At 41.2% G+C, this 23,786-nt stretch overlaps 1 protein-coding gene across 1 annotated transcript; it reads left to right on the forward strand.

Moving 5' to 3' along the window:
* Positions 1 to 5,662: 5,662 nt before the first annotated feature.
* PTGFR (prostaglandin F receptor) lies at positions 5,663 to 21,721 on the forward strand (the record flags this gene model as incomplete). The annotated part of the gene is made up of 2 exons (XM_084211546.1): positions 5,663 to 6,451; positions 21,416 to 21,721. 2 exons carry the CDS (start codon positions 5,663 to 5,665, stop codon positions 21,719 to 21,721), a joined length of 1,095 nt encoding a protein of 364 aa, XP_084067672.1.
* Positions 21,722 to 23,786: the final 2,065 nt, after the last annotated feature.

The following is a 23,786-nucleotide window of genomic DNA, read 5'->3' on the forward strand; positions in this document are numbered from 1 at the left end:
GCCTTATTTGCTAAATTTATATGAGACTTTAAAAGCCTAAGAATTTGTCACATCCTTTATTGTGCACTTACTGCCATTTTACTTTGTACATGATCACCTTCCACATTACTGACCTAATTTTCTGAATGCATTTTCTTGACAGGAGGCGTAATTAATTTCTCAAGCAAAATTAGCCCTTATCAGTCTTAACTGCTTAATGAAATGAGACTGCAAATTGTCCTTCACTACTTTACGGTTTAAAGCCAGCTGCTTTGAAAATCTGCTGTAAAATCAGGTTAACCACCTTAAAAAAGACATGGAAGTAATTCCTCATTTCATAATGAGAATACTAAAAACCACCACTAAAAATCCAAGAATTAGTAATGCTGGTGTTCTTAACAAGTGACTCAGATTTTCCAAGACTGTAATTTTTTATTTCCATGTTTCTGCTGTCTGACTATTGCTAACTTCAGAACAGAGCAAGCTTCTGCCCAACCTCTCAGCATTTCTTATTAACCTTTCGAAACTCATCCTTTGCATTAATTTATTTTTTTTTCCTCAGCCATATAATACTTAGAATGGTATGTATGCATTAAAATATGTACAATCTTTCTGATGTAAATCCCACCTAGTCTAAATCTCCTTTGGTACCTTCATCTGGAGATCAGCTTTTTTTCATTTGAATACCTGATTCACCATGTACAGTTGGACCTTTGATAGAAGCTGTTCTTTGGGGCAGGGCACTAATTCCAGAGGAGAAGGAAGTCCTGAAGGATTGCTGGTTTTGGAGAAATGGAAGGCAATAACTCTAACCCTCTGTGGGGATGGGTACTTGAGGACTCATTGCCAGTGTCTGTGCCCTCAGAAGTCCTTTTTGTCTCAAACAATTATGGGCTGAACAAGGTGGCATTTAACTGAAGGATTCTCACTGACAGCTTTATTTGACTGAGGTGCCCCGAATCTGATCCTATATTCACAGTTTCCCTCTATAGTTATTTTGATTTACTACTTTTGTCTGTGAAATTTAAAAGCTTTTATATCACTGCTATTTCACTAAATGGAAAGATGACACTTACTGTTGTTATGCACAAAAAGGAAAAGGTTTCCAATGTTTTGCAGCAAGAACTGTGAATATAATAAAAGTATATAGTAACTATCATTGAAGGCTGCACAAGAAATTTATGAGTTGATGAAAAAGGAGGAAGAGATATTGTTTTTATTTGCATTCTACCAACTTTGTTGTTGCTACTGAAATGCCTACCTGTTCATTTACAGCAAGGTTCTTCGAAGCTGGCATTCAGTGAAAAATTAGTGCAACACTTGAGTAGGTTCCTGGATTTGTAGCAGGAGACTTTGAGGACTTGATTACTGTACACTTAATTTGCAAACCAGCAACATCCAGAAGTTCTCCATCCAGAAGTTTTTTGTCACATTCTCTTTCCACTCTTTGGTAACCAGTGGATGGACTGCAATTGTCACAGAACAAGAGATGTCCTTTTAGCTCTGTATCTCTTTCTCTCTATATATGCTAAACTATTCCTCTTGATTTAAACTCATTGAATGTGAGCAGGGAATTCTGGTTCCTTCATTCAAGTTGAAACTTGTGGCAAAAAGGGTATTTACCTTTTGGATTCTTGGAGTACCCAGGAGTCAAGGGTTTTGGAACAAACACAAGCAGCCCAACACATTATGAAGGGCTGAAGTCAGTGAGCTAAGCCAAGGCAACACCTCAGTCCTGTAGTCTTAAAATAGGCAGAATGAGAAAGGGTCAGGAAACACTCCACTGTGGCCCCTGCATCTACACCTTTTGTTCTCAGACATAAAAAGGAGTTTAATCAAACCCAGCTCCATAATGGTTGACTGTCAAATGGTTGAGAGGAAGAGCCACTGCCCTGCTGAACATGACATTAATCCTTCCTCTCCTTTCCCACAGCTCTTGCCCAAGTTTTGCCCTGTGAAAAGACTGCTGACCCCTAAGAAAGCAGTGGCTGCCCATTCACAACCCACAGCAGAGGCTGTGATGGGACAATTTTGGTCACTCCTGTTTTCATTAGTAATAGGAGATGAAAGGAGCTGACCATGGGTCAGTATGAAAAACTTAGTTCTGCTGGTGTCACTGCCAGTTTTCACCCCTCCAACACCTTCTGAAATCTCCATCCTACTCAGCCATAATCTTACAGTCCCATCCCATTCCAGAGAAGTCATTATTTAAGTTATTCCTGTATCAGGAGCACACAAATGTGTAAAGGGCTGAGCACCAGACATATCTGTCCTGCTCATGCCAGTGCTTAACAAGCTGCTTGCTCACAGCACAAAACTGGGATATGGCACTTTGTGCTCTTACAGCTGCACAGACGCAGGCACTTTCAATGCCTCTTGTCTGAAAAGCGAGATGGAAGCTTATATTTACTTTCCTAACACTATTTCTTGCCTTTTTTCTCCATCTCTGCAGCAACTGAAATGCTCCCTCTCCTTTTGGCAGGCTGCTGCTTTACTCAGGGTGCACTCTACAAGTTTGCCGTTCCCTTACTACATTTTTACAAGCACACTGAAACAGCTGTCTTGAGGTTTTTCTGTTCTTCCCTTTGTCTTGATCTACCTGATAATGCTGTTTCAGCTTCTACCACCCACACTGCAGTCTTGAAGTATCAACTTCATTGCTTCTTTTCAAGAAAAATTGGCCCCCCATTTCAGGATCTTTGGGTGAAGAAATCTGGCTAGGGAAGAAAGGCATGGAGCAAGCTGTTTGTAGTTTGAGCTCTCCATCTTCATTTATTCCTGGGCAGGGGAACATAAAATAAATTCTACTTCTCTCATCTTTAATAGGTAATAATGTATTTTGAGATATTTTTATAGTTTACTGTTGTCTTAAAAAAGAACTTATGGGAATTTATAGGTTCCAATCAGACCAAACTGAGCATTTTTGCTCCTTGTATGATAAAATGCCAAAATCTGAGAACCATTTTGAAGAAGGTCATTTTGTGGTGCTCTTAACTGTTTATGCAAGTGACTTTAAATACTGTTTGAATAGATTTAGCTAGCCTGTATTTCCTCCCTGGTGGATTACAGAAAGGCAACTTGTACGGTGCCAGGAACAGTACCACTCAAGACTGTGTGCCAATGAAAACAATTTTAAGTTCTTCATCATTGTAGCCCATGATAAATTCTATAGTATTTTACAGTTTCGTTTCATAATTTGGCATTGATGTTATATTTTGGTTTCTTTCTATAGTAAGAGTTCTTAATAAAAGTTCCCATTCAGGCCTGTTCGGTAGTAGTGGACATTGATGGGCAAAAGAACTTTAAAGTAATCTATAACTTCAAGTTGTAACAGCTTGAGTGCACGATGGGAAACAGCCTTTGAATTTCCAGCCTTATGGGTCGTATCATTAATGCCTCATCCGGATGAGTTCTCCGGTATTTCTCCAGCAGAGAAATGGTCCAAGGAGCGCTGTTAGCTCTACTTGACCCGGGAGATCGAGGGGCCGTGTGTCTAGGGATGTGCCCAGCCGCATCCCTGACAGTATTGCTGGGGCTGCTTCTTCTCGAGCTCCCAGCGTGCGGCTGAAGCGCGTAGTTGGGAAGAGGCATGTGGAAAGTGAAGAAGAGCTGAAGCGGTGCCTGAGGACAGACGTGGCCTTTTGGTTGCCCCATGAGTTGCTCCTGCTGTGGCTGCAGCCTGGTGCCGAGGAACTCGCCCTGCCTGGCCGGGGTGGCCCTGTCGCCCGTCGCTGTGATGTGACACGGCAGCCCGGCTCTCCTTGCCGGAGACACCGCGGGCTGCGCCTCCCGGGACGGCGGAGCGAGGTGTGTGTGCCGCGCCCCGGGGCATCGCAACCGCGGTCCCGGCCGGGACCCGGGGGGCAGCGCCGCGTCCCCGGGACGGACCGGAGCGGGAGCCGGAGCCGGAGCGCGTCCCGGGGGCGGCGGGCGGGGAGGGCGGACGGGAGGCCGGGTGGGAAGGCGGAGGGAGGGCGGGCGCGGGCGGCGCCGGCGGGAGAGGGGCTCGGCAGCGGTGGCGGCCGGCGGAGCTCCGCGCTGCGCTTCTCTCCGGCCCCGCGGGGCGAAGCGAACGTGAGCGGCGGCGGGTCCGGGACGGACACCGAGAGCGGGGTAGGGAAGGAGCGGCGGGGCTGGCCCGGGCCAGCGGGCACGGTGGCACTTGTGCCCGGCGAGCCGGGCTGGCTCCGCCCCCGGTGGTGGCAGCGCTTAAGGGACAACGGGGAGGGGGCGGGAGCGCCGCTGCTCCGGCACCGGGGCTGCTGCCTGTGTGTGCCCGCCGCTGTGTGCCCGCCGCTGTGTGCCCCCGGTGTGTGCCCGCCGCTGTGTGCCCCGGTGTGTGCCCCCGGTGTGTGTCCCCGCTGTGTGCCCGTCGCTGTGTGCCCGCCGCTGTGTGCCCCCGGTGTGTTCCCCCGGTGTGCTCCCGGTGTGTGCCCCCGGTGTGTGTCCCCCGCTGTGTGCCCCCGGTGTGTGTCCCCGGTGTGTGCCCCGCTGTGTGCCCCCGGTGTGTGTCCCCGGTGTGTGCCCGCCGCTGTGTGCCCCCGGTGTGTTCCCCCGGTGTGCTCCCAGTGTGTGCCCGCCGCTGTGTGCCCGCCGCTGTGTGCCCCCGGTGTGTGTCCCCGGTGCGTGCCCCCGGTGTGTGCCCCGGTGTGTGTCCCCGGTGTGTGCCCGCCGCTGTGTGCCCCGGTGTGTGTCCCCGGTGTGTGCCCCGGTGCGTGCCCGCGGAGCGCAGGGCTGGCGCGGGGAGCCGCGCCGTGCTGCTGCGGTGCCGCTCCGTCCGAGGAGTTCGCCGGCCGCGCTCCGCTGAGCGCTCCCGAGGGGCGCAGCTGCCTCGGTCCGGCGTGCCCCGTCCCCGGTGCAGCTCTGGAACCCGGGGCTTCAGCGGCAGTCTGTAATACGGGCTGTTAACACCCACTTTTTTTTTTTTTTCCCTACATTTTTCACCCTCTGCCTGGGAAGGTTTTTGGTATTAGGAATGCCCTTGGAGTAGACATGGGAGGTAAAGTGTAAAGTAACTTGCAGAATTGGTTTCTGAATTACGGTGCGTCTAAAAACCAAGTTTGTGCTTCAGCGAGGGCACTGGGAACTTGAAGGCTTCAGTGCTGGTTAGGTTAAAGCTTTGAAACATGAATTTGTGGGAGTAGAATTGTTTAGAGGTGCTCAGACTTTGTTTTGAAAATAAATGTTTAAAAATTGGAGCGTGATTATGATCTCAAAACGCTCCAGTTTCAGTATTTCACTTTTGACTGTGGTTAAATACTGTAATTCTTGGAGTTTGTTGCAAAAACATTTGTTTAGCTTAGTTTAACCAACAGAATTGTTTGTATTGTTTATCTTACTATATGTACATAAGCATGATATATTGTATACACTATTTTGTATGTATTATGCATGCAGAAACTCTACATTTCCCGTAAGCTATATTTGCATTGTGTAATGCATGCAGATAATTGTTTTACCCTGTGAGTGATGAACTTAAAATGTGATGCCATATCACATCACTCAGAAAAGTGGAAAATTAGATTTGTACCGCAGACTAATATTATGGAATTTCTGTTTCAAATGCCATTTGAAAAGTGGTACGCCTTTTACAACATTGTGTATATTTGTTTTTATAATTGCAGATGCCTTTTGATTGCAAGACTGCTGAAATGCTTTGAGGGCTGCATCTCCTTTCCTAACCATGAACAGTTCAAAATCACCAGGGCTGGCTGGATTTGGAGTCTTGAAAAACACAACGTGCCACACGGAGAAAAAGATTTCAGTTTTCTTCTCAATAATCTTCATGACAGTGGGAATTTTGTCGAACAGTCTTGCCATAGTAATTCTCATGAAGGCATACCAGAGATTCAGACAGAAATCAAAAGCCTCCTTTTTGCTTCTTGCCAGTGGTTTGGTTGTCACAGATCTCTTCGGTCACCTCATCAATGGAGCCATCGCAGTGTTTGTGTATGCATCAGATAAAGACTGGATTCGGTTTAACCAGTCCAACATTCTGTGCAGTGTTTTTGGCATCTGCATGGTTTTCTTTGGTTTGTGCCCACTCTTCCTGGGCAGTGTGATGGCTGTTGAACGGTGCATTGGAGTCACTAAGCCAATATTTCACTCTACAAAAATGACTTCTAGACATGTGAAAATGATGTTGACTATGGTATGTCTGTTTGCTGTTCTTATAGCTTTGCTGCCTATTCTTAGGTTTAGAGCCTACCAAATTCAAGCATCGAGGACCTGGTGCTTCTATAAAACAGAACATGTTGAGGACTGGGAAGACAGATTTTACCTCTTACTTTTTTCTTGCCTTGGGTTCCTGGCCCTTGCTATTTCATTCCTGTGCAATGCTGTCACAGGAATTACCCTCTTAAGAGTCAAATTTAAAAGTCAACAAAGACAAGGCAGATCTCACCATTTTGAAATGATCATTCAGCTCTTGGCTATAATGTGTGTTTCTTGCATTTGCTGGAGCCCATTCCTGGTAAGAGCATAATGTATTTGCCAATGTTTAATGCACATCACTGTTTAAAAGTTGTACTTTTTTGTCTCCAGGTTTTAAAGCACTTAAGTTGTGATAACAGCTCCACCCACTCAATGATATGTTTTATAGCATATTGCCCATAATGTATGTACCTATGCATCTATAAAAAACTGGTAGTTATTCTCCACTTCTGATCAATAATACACCAAGCTAAATATGTAGGGATTGTGAGGACTGCATTTCTAGTGCTGTGGAGCAGGCAGTGGTAGAAGAATCAGGGCTAGAATAATTCAGAAAAAATATTGAGCTCTTCCAAAAATTCAGTGAAATCTAGGATTGGGAAGTCTTTTTACTCTGTACAGTGTAAATAATTTTTTTATTTCTGGCAGTCCGTTTGCTGTTATTTCAACAGTTTACTGCTACTTGTGAGCTTTGTTAGGGCAGATAACAGTTAAGAACCTAAAAATCCTCCCCTCCATTCTCATGGTGTTAAGGGCTTAGCTTTAGGGTCCTATTGAAAAACAGTGGTTGGCAGGGGGTTGAAATCAGCATTTGGTTTAGACCTAAGCAGGCTGGGTTTGTAATGTGGACAGACGAGCAGCAGAGCTGCTGTGGGACTGTCCCTGCTGTGACTCCCAGAGGGTGACTGCTGGCAGTGCCTGCTCTGTCAGTGAGCAGGGTCAAAGGAGGTGGGATGGTGATATGGGGAAGAATTTGACAGCTCCTGCTCTATCATGGCATTAGAAAGCTGGTGTTAGCTTTGCCTCTTTTAGCGTAGCAAACTTGTCTGAAGAAATTTAGTTTTTTTGCTAGAGGGTTTAAATCACAAGTAACATGGAATCTTAATTTCTTCCCTAGAAACAGGGTCCTGTAGTTTTCCAGGGACATAAATGAGCAATTTTGGTTTAAGCTAACAAATACTAACATTTAAGCCTGAGATCTGTATCAGATCCAGCTATATTTCATCTGCTCACTGCCTGTGGTAGAGTCTGAAGTTACCTGAGTTAGTTAAAAATAAGATACTGGCACTAGCCTGGCTGCAGCAGTTTGGTATCTGGCAGGTAGCATTTAATTAGTCCAGTGTCGCTGGCTTCAAGGTGGACTATAGATATGAATGTCTGCAATCACTGGAATGCACAAAAACTCTTTCAATTTTGCTCAAATCATGGAGAATTTTTCTAGTCTTGCTCTGCAGCATAGTTTAAATTTGTGTTGGCTTCTGTCAGTGTCGTGGCTGTAGTGTGTGGAGTATAAACAAAGTTGTCAGAGCAGCAGAGCGAGTTTTGTAAGGAACTTCTTTACAGTTATTTCAGACACCATGTGAAGTTTGGGGCAAGCCACAGAATGGTTTTCAAAATTAGGATCTTATAGGATGACTTCACTTTCCATGAAAAAGCAGTATTATTATCATCTGGTGACATTTATTTTCATTTAAATTAATTGTTCTTAAAAGCAAGGAGTTTTGCAAAACCCTTGGGTGTCAAAAGAGCTATAAACTTTTTTAGTTCAAAAGAGACTCTTCATTTATTCAAGAAATTAGGGAACGCTAAATTGCAACTACTGTGGTTGATTTTGTTATGCCATTCAGTTTTAATTATGATATATATTAAATGTATATAAAATTATAGTTTTAGAAATTGTGGCAATCTAATGAAATTAGAGCACTACTTTTGTTAAAATATTTGACTTCATCTAAGTAGTTGTTGAAGATGAATTATTGGTCTAGCAGGAATTTTTTTTTCAGACCCTTTTTGGCATTGGTGTTTGCATCAGCTTATGGTGCAGGCCAGTGAACAAGTTCTTGCTTAATTTTGGACTTGGTATTTTTCGGGACTGTGTTGCAGAGGGAAGTTAGTTTACAAGGAATTCTGATTCACTGGGTGGCAAATCTGCTGGTGCTTTGTGATGCTTTGCCTCTGCATCTCTTTTGAAATGAGATGAGCCAAACTTACACCAAAATCAGCCTGGCATTATGGAAAACAGTTCTGCAATGTGGACAAATTGAGGTTAGAAAGGAAGGGTTTAAGAAACAAAAAAAGTGGATGTAGTGTGGGATTAGATTCTTGGAACAAAGTTTCAAGGAAGCGAACAGTCAGTGTTTTAGCCAGAGAGTTTCAGTGGGAAATGCAATGGACAGGGTCCTTTGTGGGTTTGTCCTTTTGGAGCTTTATGATCATAGAGTTTATATTAGTTAATTTGCTGATTTATTTACCCATTATTTGTTTTGATAGCAACAGACTACAAAAAGAATCACAAGTGTGGTGTTAATTTAGTAAGTTTTTTGGCCTGCAGTAGAATGAAGTTTTGTCTGGAGCATACTGCTCATGTGCTGCATTGAAGTGATCCAGGGTTTATCAAGTTACATGCTTTATGATTAAATGCTGATTCAGACCTTCTTGTCTGATACATCTGAAAAGTCTCAGGGCTTTTAATCTGTGAAAAGAGTGGTTTTTGCATTGTATAATATAATCAGCATATACCAAAAGAAGTATTTCTTGACATACATATGAGTAGCTGTTCATAGGTGAAATTCTCTGGAAAAGGACAGAAATACATACTTGTTCTGTGGTCATTTGCTTCTTTGATTTTTTTTCTCCAATCTAAATCTGAAAGGCAGAATTTGAAGTCTAGCATTCGAATTGTGAATTCTACCTATGTTTTCTGTCCCAAAGAGTATACAGAACAAAATGTTTCATTAGAGTCAATTGCCTCAAAGTAAACCAAAGTTACTAGGAACCAAACAAACTTCTGGAAGAGAAAGTGGAGGAAGGCAACGCGCTTTATACCACATATGGCTTGCAGATACAAGAGTTTGGATTCATTTGGTGTTGGGGGTGGTTAATTTATTTATTTCCTTTCTGTTTTCAATCTAGTCTGCTATGTCCATTGACATATGTAGGGCTACCATAATCTAGTCTGTCCAATACTGTAATCCAACTGCAGATTTACTTCACTATTAGATTTTAAATTAATTTTTTTTTCAAGTGGAGTTAATATTCAGACATTGTCACTGTCCTGTGGTAAAATCATTTTCAGATGTCATTAGAGTCACAAGACCCTGGATTGTCTTTATGGTGTCTGGTGTGGAGCTGAACTTGATTTCTGCATCTGCTCCGTGATAGTGAAGTTGTTTCGATGCCTATTTATATATGTGTGTAAATGTATTTATAGCTAACACTTAATATTATAAATAATAATGCATAGTATTGTAATCAATCACCACCATATCCATCCAGATATGGATGGAGTGTTTTTCAAAAGCAGAGCCCATGGCATGGCAGTGTAGAGCTCTCTCCATGGCTCTTGGATAGGGCCCTCCTTCTGATTTCTTTTTTTTCCTTTGGATTTCTTTCCCAAAGCTCCATCTCATCTGTTTTTCAAAAATAAGCAACTTTTTCATGTTTTCTGCCACTGTGAGAGACTCTTCCCTTAATGAAGGATGAGAATGAGAAGTGCTCCCTGCTTCTTTCCTTATGGGAGAACACTGATGCCTTTTGAGGAGTTGAGAGCAGGAGAAAATTCACCAAAAAAAAAAACCCCAAAAAGGGAAATTAATGAGTTTTATAATAATATATGTAATCAGTGCTTTGCAGCAGCACGTTTGTCCTGACAGTCCAAATAATTTTGCTTTGTGCTGGGTAATTCCAGGTAAATCTGTTCTGAAGATACTAACTTCCACTTCTCAGCTTTCTTCATCCTTGTGAGAGCCTTAGCCCTTTGCTAAGGGCATGCCAATTTTGGTCCCTAGGGGTCGGATTCCCAAAGCAAATAGCTGGGCAGGAGCATTTTGTGACAAGCACCTCTGATGAAATACATTGTTATATAAAGCTGGTTTTTGGCTGTCACTTGACATCTGGCGGGTCATGAAACAGCTTGGTTTGGAGCCGTGCTTGTATGAGCAAATTCTGACATCCCTATGTCGTATTCTGTAGGGCTCAAGGGATAAACATATTATAAAATTTGTTTCTTTGGAGTAAAAAAGAGAACTGTCTGTAACTATGGACAGGAGAGATTTACTTCAGAGTGAATTTATTTACAGGAACAAATTATGATACGGAGAAATTTCTAATCTTTTTCATGTGTGAAATGCAGCCTGAGAAAAATACTTTTACATTCAGGTTGTTCTTGTTAAGATCTTTTTCCATGCAGTTAACTGATTTTCATTCCAGTTTTACCTCCCCTCTACTGCTGGAAATAGCCATTCCTGTTTTTATTGGAAAGAACTCTGTTTATTTCATATGCATAAATCAACTCATTCAGTTGCTTTTTTTACTGCTTAGATTAATTTTTTTTCAGCCCCTTCCCATGTAATCTCTTCTCTTTCCAATTTGTTATGCTAATTGTGTCTCCCTGAACTCATTCTTTTCCTTGTCCTCATGCAGTGGGGCTTGATGACTGCTTTTCCTGCACCTAGGGCTGTGTTCAGGTTGTGATTTACTGCATCACTTCAGCTCAGAGGCTGCAGGTGCTGGTCTGAGTGGTCCTGTCAGACAGTGTGCTCTGGAGCTGGCAAGAGGCTGATCTGTAACAGGGAGGCTTTCCCTGGAATGCCCTTACCCCATCCCCGCCTGGCTGCTCCACCAACTGTTTTGGGTGCAGAGCCAGGCTCAGGGCAGGGATCTCCTGAAGGAGGTCAGTTTGCTGCAGGTTTTACACTATGTAACTTCTGGTGCACGTCCTTGTGTCCAGTATAAGGTAGTTGGATGTACAAGGCAATCCTCTACATCTTGTTTGAGTGTTTTTGCATGTGTAGCCACGTGTACACTTTGTCAGGTGTTCATACCTGTGTCACTCTTGAAGTCTCTCCCTCCCTTCTTGTTTTCTGTCTTCTTTACTAAGGTGGCAGTTTAATTCCAGTTGCACTGCCTTGTATGTGCAATGGGCATCATATACATGAGCTTGTTGCTTTATTAGTGCTGTTTGAATGCCCTCATTGCTGGTTGTATTGTGCCTACAGCTCAAGAGTTACTAAAACATTTATCCCTTGTGCTCTTGCAACTGGTGATTTCTCAGAATCAGAAAGTGCAGCTGAGGAGAAGCAGGGAGATGTCCCAAGGTGCAGGTCCATGTGAGGACTCAGTTCTCATGTGGGGCTGCTCTGCAGAAGTGTGTTATTACCTTACTATTTATTAGTCAAAGCTGCAGCCACTGTGAGCTTGTTGTGCCTGCACAGGCACTGCCAACAGGGAGAGTGATCTTTTGAAAAAGAATAAATTAGGCTTTCAATTTCCACAGGTGTGTTTCTGAAGAGTGAAGAAGGAGATACACTTAAGTATGTTCAGCCAACCTTGCAGCTTTCAATGCTGTTTCAAGGCTTTCAGAGGGGAAAACAGCACTTACCTGTCCTTTCCAGGGCTCAGATTTTAAAGAAGATAATCAGTGATAATTACTATGCTTGTGCTGGCTTTTGTCATTGAGTTCTTGCTAGCAGGTTTGTCTGCTGACGCTGCACAAGGACAGGATGCCTTGTCAGCAGAAGAGGTTTATGTGGGGTGTGGGAACACCTCTCACCTGCCTGGGGTAGGACAGGTCTCCCGTGGGAGAGAGAGCTCTTGGGCACTCTCAGTGCATCTCTGAGGTTGGGTGCAAGCCCATGCTAGGAGCCCACTGCTGTCACAATGGTTTTCATTAATGAACCACTGTCATGGGGAAAGAAAAAAAAAGCTTTTTGCCAGCAGCAGGCCTGCTGGCTACACCTCTTTACCTCTGGTCTGCAGCATTGATACAGGGATAGTTGTTGTTGACTGTAGGCAGTTATTTCTCTTCCAGACCTTGCTCTGTCAGGGGAGATCAGGAGTGTCAGTTTGAATGAATAAAATGCTCCCTAAGTTCCTCCAAAAAAGAATTCTCGAGTTTGATTGTCTTTTTGAGCCAAATTAGAGAAAGGGCTCCCACTCCTCTCCTGGTCCTTTGATTGCTTGCTGAGTTTCTCAATAGATCCATTGACTCTGTGCAAATTCAATTACTGTTCTTGCTTGAGTTTCTCCTAGTGTCTGATAACTCAAGGTTAGATTGCTGAAAGATTATTGTCTTTGCTAATATTGTGGCCCAAACGGTATTTTGAAATACATAATTCATTTTACAGGTTAAGAGGAAAGAGAACACTCATTTTGATTGAAGTTTTTGTTAGTCTCAAGACAGAAATTTCTTTCCAGCTTAGTTTCCCATGGAATAAGGTTTATTCGGCAGCTCAGACAATTTGAGTGTGCTGGTTTTGTCCCCAAGAAAATACTTCTGGAAAGAATTTGCATGTGTTGGAAGAGAGAGTAACAAAGTTTAATACAATGTGTTTAAAAGTCCAGTTCACCTGTTCAGATGTGTTTCTATGAAACCTTTGGATAGGGTGTTCTTAGCATTGGCTGTAGAGAACTCTCTTTAATTTTGTATTCTTAAGTGGCACAGCTGCCTAATTCCACCAGGTTACATGAGAACTGGAGTGACATTAATTTCAGCCTATACCTACCTAAAATTATACTGAATTTTAAAAGTACTATTTTGGTGTTCAGAATTGGTCTCTTCCTATTGTCATCTTTTTACAGTACATAGAGATCCTACAGGCCTTCTCCTTTCTGAGAAACATGAATCATTTTAACAAAAATGTTTATGAGCACGGGCCAGGGTGTAGTTGATCACAGAGTGCTTAGAAAGTCTGTAGTAATTGTGGCTATATTTGTAATTCAAGTGTTGACCTCCCCCTCACAGAAGTCAGGGAGCTGAGATGCTCTCAACAGGAAAGCATGGAGAAGAAATGGCAGTAATGGTAGGAACCAGGGAAGGAAGGAGGGCTGAGATTGACATATTGCCCTTTACCAGAGGCTACTGGGGAAGCATAAATAGAGTTTTTGTTATCTATGTTTACTTCTGCTGTTTGGAAAAATTTGCGTAAAGGCTTTTCTATTAATGCAGTGCCATCAGAATACAATAAGATTGTTTGTTTTGGAGAGAAAAAGTAGGGAAGGCAGGTTTCCAGTCATGTGAGAAAATGGCATTTTCAGAATAATGTGCTTCTGGTTTTCTCTCATAGTTATTTGCTTCTTGAAATTTAAATTTAGCTGTTATACACAGAATTAAACTACGAAACACAATATTTTGTTTCAAGTAGATATCAGTGACTTTCACAGAAAATGTGGATTGGTTTTATTTTTTTTCAGTTTTGAAGTTGCCATCTCAAGAAATCAAATTCTGAAAACTTTACCAAAATAAATTTGCCATTCATAATCTTTCCTTGTTTATTTCACTTGGTTAAGTTTTTAGATTCTGTGTTTGATATTAAAAAGTAAGTCAGTTTGACATTCATTCCATTGTTTGAGATAAGAGAATTCTTCCTGTTTCCTAGGTATTACACTTATTCAGGCATTTCTTACTTGAAAATGTCATACACTGCATAACCATCTTTGGAAAATGTCATACATGGCATAACCATTTTTGGATGGTTATTTTAGGAAAGCTGTCTTTCCTGACTATCTAAACACTTTAAATGGTAAAGTTGTTGCTGAAAAATCTAAGGGAGTAATACACTCACATGGAAAAACTCCAGAACGTCCTTCATCCTCTCCAGTTTTAGTGACAGACAGGGTGTAATACACATTTATGTATTCTGTGAGAGAATATTTATTATTATAATTATTCTGGTGTTAATTCACAATCTGAAGTGTGGCGTGGTTCTTTCTAGCACAAGTTGCTTCACTGCATGGAAAGAGAGAAAGAGAAACAGGAAGGAGTAAGTGGTAGCAGTTTCTTTTAGAATTTACAGTTCATTAGTGAATTGGAAATAAAATTGAATCCACCTTTTACCAGAGGTGTACATTTGCAGAAGTAATGAGAAATAAATCACTTTTAAATGGAGACTTGATTTTTCTCTTCCATTCTCCTCCTGAAAGGTGGTTGAGCACAATAGGCCCTTGCAATTTATTTGCCAACATAAAAGAAAAAGGTAATTGTAAATTATATATTTCAACTTGATAGATTATTGAGAATTCAATAGTCTTGATATTTCTGATCGTAGCTGCTTAGTTTACTCCATCAGAGTAATACAGTGTGATACTTTTGCCTCCAGTCAGATTTCTTCAAACACTGCAGATCAGACAGTACTGGGTGATTAGGTGATTGTGGCTCCAGTCCCTCTCCAGCAAGGACAGGATCCCCAGTAGAGGTTCCAATAGAAATTGGGAAAACATCTCTGCATTGAAAGGGTGATGAGGCTTGGAATAGGCTGCCCTGGGAAGTGCTGGAATCACCGTCCCTGGAAGTCTTCAAAAGGCATGTGGATGTGGTACTAGGGCAGATGGAAAAGGTTTTGTGGTGGGCATGGTGGTGCTGGGTGATGGTTGGGCTTGATGATGGTAGGGGTCTCTTCCAGCTATTTCAGCCTGTTCCATGGTTATGGACCTCTGCAGCTCCTCTTCCCCCAGGCTGTCTGTATATTGTCACTTTTTTCTCCATTCAGACAGTTCTGTTCCTCCCCACTATCCTGTGTTATTTGGGATTCTTTCTTGGGATATTTGTAGGGTATTAGGGGGAGAAGTTCTGTCGCTCCTAAACAAATTAAAATATTTATTTAAGCATTAAAAATATTTTTTTTTCCCAAATGAATGTGAAAACCTGGAAAAGCAAAGCGACAACAGAGAACTTATAGATAATTTCTAGGGTTTGAAGCTTTATCCAACTGGCACTAATGGAAGAATGAATAAATCCCAAATACTTATAGACCTTGCCTTCCTAAATACTTCAGGATGGTCCTTATTATAGATATTAGACATACTCTGTTGTTTGCTGGTCCTTAAAATTGTTGTGTAAAGCTTCTCTGGCATTGCTGGGTAAAGAATATTTTAATTCTAGAAAATAATTTTTTTTTATGTGCAAGAGGTTTTTTGATATAGGCCTTGTTCTTAGGCAGGAGTACATTCCTCATGCTGTGGAAACAGGCTTTCTTGTAGCTTTAAAGCACGTAGCTCAGGAAACAGGTTGTTTATTTGACTTTGGTATGGACACTATGTCTTTTCATTATGAAGTGAGTCATCTTCTGTTTCCAATGCTAGAATCTTTTCTATCCATACCCACAATGCTTTCCTTTCAAATGAGTTATCAATTAAGCTGTGAGAGTAATTACATTGCTAGCTAGTTGAACTGAAGTATTTTTTTGAGGGCAAGGAAAGGAGATAGAGGATTGTCAATCCAGGATAGAAATATTTGGATTATTTAGGAGAAACAAAGAGGTGACCTCGAATGCTTTATTCAAGCCCAACATGAATTTATCCTACTGAAAAACTGATGCAGAATAGGTAGTGTCTGAGGAGCAAGTTGGCAGAAAATAAAAACTTCACATTCAATTAATGTTTGCAAGTTCATGCACAGCCCTGCCCCTGCCCTCTGGTTATGAGGCTTACTTCATAATTTCTTTCCTGTGAACTTCAGTGAGAAATTGCTTGGTCACAGACTAGGCTGTGTCTGAGAAGGAATATGAGAAAATATTTTTATTTGCTTTGTGAAAAATTTTGTGTTTTCCAGTTTTCTCTCTAAGTTTTTGACATTTCACACCTCTGTAGCTTAACAATACCTTCAAAATGTTTCTGCAGTTCCTTTTTAAGGGGGGCAAGTAGTGAGCCAGTGGATCCACTCTTAATTTTTAGTGGCATTATTGTTTTATCACAGAAATATACATGAGAGAAAAGGAGACTCCATTATTCTGCTGCTGCTTCTCAAGAGCTGATCCTGCCAAATTGTACATAAGGAATTACTACATATGCTCTTAAAAGTACCCTCTGGGCTCTGATGGGGTGGCAAGCTGGCTCATATATTTTGTTGTCTACAATACCTTTTTAAATTGGCATTTTTTAATAAAATTACTATGCTCAGTTAGAATTTAATTGCTAAGCTAAGTGATCATCTGGTATATAAAAGTTGAAGATATAGTTAATGTTTTTCTTTTAGAAAGGGAAAGAAAAACATTAGAGGAAAAACATGCAGGTCTAGAACATAAAAAGCATTATGTGGCACAAGTAGAACAGTGTGTGTGCTAATATTTTGATGGCAGAAGTGGTGCACTGCATATTGTTCTTGGAAGCTTTTGTTTTTAAACTGACTTGCAGAATCACATAAAAAATGAAACAAAGTATACTCAGCTTTGTTGCAACAAATGCTTGGCTTGTGTTCTGCAAGATCAATATAGCAATGGTACAGGCAATTTGCTGTCAGTGCTTCTTTTTTAACAGCTCTGCTTGGGAGATATAAAAGGGTACATAAAATGTGAAGATATATGCATTTTTATTTCTTCTCACACCATTTTTCAAATTTATTTTCTTAAGGTCTGTGTTTATAGAGTGACTACAAAATGTCATCCCCTAAGGTCCCTTGCCTGTTAGACTGAAGCTGCTTGTGTAAAATGAAAAGTAAAAGTTAAAAAAACTCTAGAAATTCAAAATAAGTGTATGTTTTTTGTTTCAGTGGATTGGGACATAATCAGTAAAGTTCTGCCCTGAAACCTCTGTGGTTTAGAAGAAGGGGATTTGCACCTCAGGGCTCGACATAGGCAATAGTGACAAAAGAGAAGTGTTCTGCAAATACTGAAAAATCCATGGACTTCCTTCCGTTAATGGAAATCCTCAGAGTGGCTTGTAAGGAAATCCAAAGGAAGAGGCTTGGGAGGGTCTGCAAGGTTCCCACAGGGAAGTTGAATCTGAGGGCTGAGCTGCAGAAGACAAGAATTTCCGATATTTGTCTATCCTGCTCTCCATGTCAATCTCTTGGTGACTGGGTTTTATCCAGTTTCCTGAAGTCAAGGATAGAACCTGGGTTTAGAGCCTGTGAGGTGAAATGCATCAAAGTCTCATTTTTGTCTTATTTCTTAACTAGCTCTAAGGTCAGCTGCTTGTTTTGACTGGCTGTCCTTGAGTACTGACAGGAATGTGACTAAGCAGCACAGCCTTTGAGCCTATTGGTTGTTCTCCTGTAGATCCAATTGGAAGGAAAATTAAATTAGTGCTGTTTATGTTTGGAGAGTGGTGTGAAGCCTTGGAGCAATTTTTTTTGTTTATTGCCCTGAGCTTTGTCCTTAAAGGAAATGGTAATTCTCTGATGCTGTCTGCTGTCTGCTCGGCGCAGAACTGAAGAAGTCAACAATTTCAAAATGTTTAAAAAAATTTTCCATCAGACTTTCAGACTTTCTGGATCTTACAAAGTGAGCTTTGGTTTTAATGAAGTTTAAAATTGGACAAAAAGTATGTAGAAGTTTAATGTATTGTGTCAAGTCCTTCCTTGACACAAATCTGATTTCTCTTTCTGTATTTTTAGGAGCACTGAATCCTCAAGTCCTTTCTTAAACCAGCAAGTACTAGTATGAGTCAGAGTAGCTTTATATCTTTCAAGCAGGTACCCTTGGTCAAAAAAATTGCTTTTAAAGTTATGCTTTTATAGCACCTTTTATAAAGAAAGTTTGAATTGTCACAGTTATATCATGTGATTGTTTTTTTGGGGTTTTTTTGTGAACCAGGGAGACATACTACAGCTGTCTTCATATAAACAGTGTATAAATCAGCAGAGTGCTACTTGGATTCTTACATTTCTAAATATGTTAGAAAATGCCATGAGTTACGTGTATTATTTACCAGCTGGGGATTAATTTTTTGAGTCATGCTGCTGAATCTGCACGAATATTAACTTCAGTTGTGGAGACCAAAGGTGATTAGATATGATGCAATAGTGTTGCCTCTTCCCCACTTGGGTACTGCTGCCTACAGAGAACAGAATTCCTTTGTCATACCAGAGTGGTGGACCTGCAGGGAAAGGAAAAAAGGGTTTGAATTGGTTCCCTGACTTTGAACTGATTATTGACCTCTAATAATTGAAATGTTCTTTTTGTGCCCGTGGAGGGGGTCCCACTTTCAAAAGTCCACTTGGCACTGCACCAAGTTCTGGTGGCAATTTCTGAGCTGATGACTTGAACCATTTCAGCAACATGAATTTCTCACACCCAGGGAGAAAATCCAGACTGTCTGCTTGTCTGCTTCAATGAAATCCTTTATTAAACAGCTGGTAGTGTGTTATCCTTCTTATAAGCTATGGTTTCAAACTGACTTTGGAACAGTATTTTAAGAATTCAAATTTAAATAAATAGACTATGAAAATGTGAGAGAAATAATAATTTATATTAACTTCATTCCATTCCACCCCTCTTCCGCTGAAGTTTAAGTCTTGTTCTAGAAATCAGCAGATGATTTTAGGAAGGCTCCAGAATGTAGTCTCCTCCTTGCACACTTGCTTGCAGTTTTCCTACATGATTTTTCTGCAGATGTGATGAGCCCCCAGAACAGGGCAGTCTCTTTGGAGGAGTGAGACTCTCTCTCATTTCATTCTCAAAGTGATGGCAACATGTCCTGCTGCTCTGCCACAAGTGCTTAAGCATAAAAATGCTTGTGCTCAGGGCTGCAGTGAGATTCTCTGTCTTATTCCATTTCTGTGTGGAAATCTTGGCTTCTCAGGACTTCAAAAAACTTTTATATTAGTTTTAGAGACATAAGAAAAAAATATTTTTTAATTTCTGCACAATACTCCCAAATAATGTTAGCAATATGGTTAGGAAAATCTTACAAAACAAAATTTGTGGGTAAGTAGATTTTATCTTATTATTTCTAAGCCCGGGACCTACAGCTGAGTTGCTTAAACGTGTGTCTGTGTGCAGAAGCTGTACTTGCTCTGTGTGAATTTAGATGGATTATTTTTTAATATGTCTGATGTTCAGAAGAGACAACTGAAATATTCTGGATGAAGCTTCTCCAAGTCAGAATCCATAGATTATGTATCAGTTTTCTTTGTTGTCCTGATTTACTTCCTGCAAATCCATAATCAAAGCAGAAGTCGTTTATGTTGAACAGTAAATTAATAGATTCACTTAGAGGTGATTGCTTCTAAGTGCAAATTACTTCTAAATGCAAACACTTCTCACAAGTGTTCTAGGTAAGATGAGAAAATAAGTTTTACAAAGTCTGGATGGAAGTATTTTTCCTTATTAGCAACATCTAGTGCTTTTTTTTCTGGACACGAAATTGCATTGGATTTGGCATTTATTAACTCCAGAGAATGTGAGAGAGGAACAAAAAATGAATTTTTAAGTGCATCAGATCAGTAGCTTGTATGTCTGTATTAAGTCAAGCATGCTGAATGGGATAAGGTTTGTGAGCTTTGTTGAGCTGTCATTTGCTGCCCTGTCCCGTTTGCAGAGTAAGGAGTATTCTGTCTGAGTTTGCCTTGTGGTATTGGACCTCTAATAAATAAAATGTAGACTGTCCTGAAAAACATCCCATGTGAAGCCAAAGGAGCTGTTCAAGTTTGGGTGGGCTGCTGATGTCAGAGAGGAATGTGCCCAGTGGTTGTGGGTGAAAAGCAGATTCAGGGAACTGGCTTGTGTTTGTGTTGGCTTGGTGCTCAGACATTCCTCCTTCTCCCCACACCAGTTCCCAGCTGTGTTCCTGCCAGTCCTACCAGCTTCCCTAGCAATGTTCCTGGGGGCTTCCTTGGCTGCTCCCATAGAGGCCATACAGAAACACTCCATCAAATGCTTCATCAAACAAGTTCAGTGTCCTTTTATGTGTTCACTTTGTGCCATTCAAGCCCATACATACTCAGATGTAGTGACCTGCAAGCTATAGGTATGGTCTGGAAATACAGAGAAGCATTTAAAAAGAAGTAAAATAGGTTTGCTAGGATGTTGAGCTTTAGGTTTCTTTCTTCATTCATTATTCTTTAGTGTTTCTTTTTAGTTACTTTTCAGTGCTTCTTTTTGAAACTACAACCCCGCGCATGGACAGCCTGACCCTACTTCTCATTGCCCAATAAATTAGTGTGCTCAGAGCATCAGTTGTAAAATATCCTGTTTCTTAGTTAAATAACTGCAGTGCTTTAAAGGCTTTGGAACAAAAAGCCTTACAGTGTTTCATCGTTCTACCAAAAAAGTCTTCATGTGGTTTTAACATTAATAACAGGGAGAGATAATTTACCATCTTCTGGCAGATTCCTGGCTTGGCAGATCAGGCTTTCCTCACACAGGAACTCAGGTTACAAACACCCAGTGGCAGCCAGCCTGTAAAGGAGTTATCTGCAGGGCAGGAGTCCCAGTGGGCTGAGTTTCCCTGGGGCTGTGTCCCTGCAGAGCAGGACAGCCAGAGCCACCTTGCTGGGCTGGTGTGGCCCTCGGGTATCCTCTGCCAGATGCTGCTGAGCTGGTCTGGAATTCCTCCGTGTGGAATTATTGGCTCTGGTAGTGTTGTTGCTGGTAGAGGTCTGTCCATGTGTAGCATTTCCAGAGGTGAATGAAACCTTCTGTTTCTCCACTGACAAGTGGCTTTTGTCACCATGGCTTAAATTTTCCTACAGACCTCTAAATCCTCTGGTGTCAATAAATTGTGTTCTGCTGCAGCGTAAAAAAAATGTGAATCTTCTTGTTGAAGTCAAGGTACTGTGTTCCTTATGCAGCCTTTAATTAGGAAAATGTGAAAAAATAAATAGCTGTTACAGAAACGTGCTGACCTACTAGTGGATTCTGTCCTTGAGAAAATCCATTTCTGGAACAGTCTTGGCACGCTTTGTTAGATCAAATTCTGGATTAAGTTTTTACTTGTTGCTCAGATCAATCCCTCCTTTTGGAAGGTGTTCCCTGGCTGGTTGCCATCCACTGCTTAAAGTTCAGCAGAAGTAATTTAGGAGAGGCACATGTATGAGGAGAGGCTGTGTAAAACATTAAAGGGTTTCTAGGATGATAAATCTTTTATGCCTGAAAGTATTTACGTTGCAGGTTGGGATGCTCTGATGCTGTGAAGGTGCGAAAATTAGAGATTGTTGAAACGATTTTACTCATTTACATGCTCGCCTTGTATGTTTTTTAATGTACAGTTTTAAAATACTTGATTTTCGAGTTGTGTGTTTAAATGTGCACTTTTTGATGCATAATTCTAAAATATTGCCCTTTGTCAGGTGACCATGGCCAGAATTGGGATTAGGGAAGGCCGCTCAGAGGACACGTGTGAGACGCTCCTTTTCGCGCTCCGCATGGCCACGTGGAATCAGATCCTGGACCCCTGGGTGTACATCCTGCTCCGCAAGGCTGTCCTCAGGAACCTCTACAAGATCACCAGCGGCTGTTGCGGTGCGCACGTCATAAACTTGCACATGTGGGAGCTCAGCTCCATCAAGAATTCCCTGAAGGTTGCAGCGATATCAGAGTCACCAGGAAGTTCCAGGCAGATAAACCTCCAACCTCTCAGCTCCATGGGACAGTAAAGTTTAACTCAGTCTATGAAGAGATGATGGAGGCAATGCTCCTACATGGGCAGTACCTTAAAGTGAATTCCAAGGCTCAGTGGTTTGGCATTTGTTTTAAATTGTGAGTGGTTTGCTATTGTTGCTTACCAGTTTGATATTGCTACTCCAAAAGATGCCCTTGAATGTTTTAATTCACTTCAGTACATGGAAGGGAAGAAATATAGATGATTTAACATTCCAGTACCAGTTTTGGAAGGCATGTATTCTAAAGTGAAGAGGGCTCCTTATAACACTCCCCACCAAACCTTTCACCTTAACAGGCTTTTTAAAAGTGCAGAAGTGATCTCCAGGGTGATTTTTAAAAGGGGTAGATTTTTTTCTACTAGAGATACCCTCAAATCCTTTGCAGAGTCTCTGTTTTCTAGAATAAAGTCAAGCATCCTTTCCATAAGGGTATTCTGTGCTTCTAGGCATTGAATTTACCAATTGTATATATAAAAGACATGTTGCTTATGCCCAGTTCACTAAATGATCCACTATGCTTGGTTCATTGACTTGATCTCTTAATTATTTACTGTTCCATGACTTTTTGGGAGACCTGTGAACTCTGCATCAGTGTTAGTGTTCCTTTCAAATCACTTAAAAAAACCCTGAGGTTCCCTTTGGGAACAGAGAAGCAGATGAGCTCAGCTTCCTTATAGTTATGTTTTGAGGTGTATTGGTGAGCTTTTAGTCCTTTCGGCAAATTCTGTTGAAACTAACAAGCATAAAGCAGTGGCTAGTCTGTGAAAACAGTAGTTTCTCCCTCCCTGAAGGATGAATCTGGAAGTGTTCCCCTGGTGCATGTACTGAAGTACCCGTGTGGTACATCTGCTTCATTTGGAAAAGGTCACACGTGTGTCGTGAGCACGTGTGTGACCAAACGAGCACCTCTGCAGGGAGCTGCTTTGGGAGCAGGGTTTAGTTTGTGAGAGCAACCTGAATGCTCAGTTTTTGCAGGGTCTGTGTCTGAAGAGCTGACAGCATTCAATAACTTGAAGGTACCAGAAAATTTTCAGGACAGCTTCACACAGAAGGCCCTTCACCTTTAATGCTGCTAAAAGAAGCTTTGGTTTTTGTGACTGTATGCTGTTCAGAAGCCAAAAATGAGAGATATTGTTTTAAGATAGGTCTGTGTTATTTTTACCTACTTAACTTCAAATAACTATGTTAGTGAAGTGTTGGTATATTTGAACAAAGTAGTTAAAAACAGATTCACTAAGAAGACAGTCTGAGGGACCAAAACTATTCACAAAGTACAAATTCATATTGTATGTGAGAATAGTTTGTAAGTCAGAAAATAAAAACCCAAAAGGTTTAAATATTTCTTCCATTTTTTTTTTTAATTTTTTAAAGCTATTTCCTTTTTGTTTTAAAAAGGTTGAAAAATAAGTGGGTTAAATAACCCTGTACTAAAATGGCTTTATTTACCCTAAAGAGTTTCTGTATGGGATTTTTTTTCTCAGTCATAGGGCTGATAAACGGTGGACAGATTTGATGCTGGTATAAGTTCTGCACTATTGCTTCATGTGAGTTCTGCTGAAATCTGGAAGCATTCAGTCAGTGCTCAACGTGGCTTTTTCATTTCATAGAATGTGATGTCAGTGTATCTGTTGACATAAATTATTTGTTCCCTATGGAGGATTGTTGTTTTAGCAGCTGCAAAATAATGTTGGTCTGTAAATTGTTGAGATATTTGATTGGTGAATGAAGCTTGAAAATGTTCCATTTTGTTGTGTGAATAAATAAATGTAGCTTGTGTTGTTCACTCTGGTTGGCTTGTAAAACAACAGAGCAAAGTTTATATGTATATGTGATTCTTATATTTTGTGTACTGATACACGTTGAATGTAAATTGCAAAGCCTCATTAAAGTTACCAAACTGTATCCTGAGAGTTAAAGTGTTTTTATGTAACCAAAAAGATGATCTGAGTTATTAAAAATAATCCTTATGACAAAAAAAATCACACTGGATTCAACCACTGCCATTCCTGTGTGTGGAGGCAGAGAGGAGGCCAGTGGGGATTCAGGTAAGAGGTACCAG

This window comes from Fringilla coelebs, assembly GCF_963513975.1.
Source record: "Fringilla coelebs genome assembly, chromosome: 9".
In the NCBI taxonomy this organism is placed as follows: domain Eukaryota; kingdom Metazoa; phylum Chordata; class Aves; order Passeriformes; family Fringillidae; genus Fringilla; species Fringilla coelebs.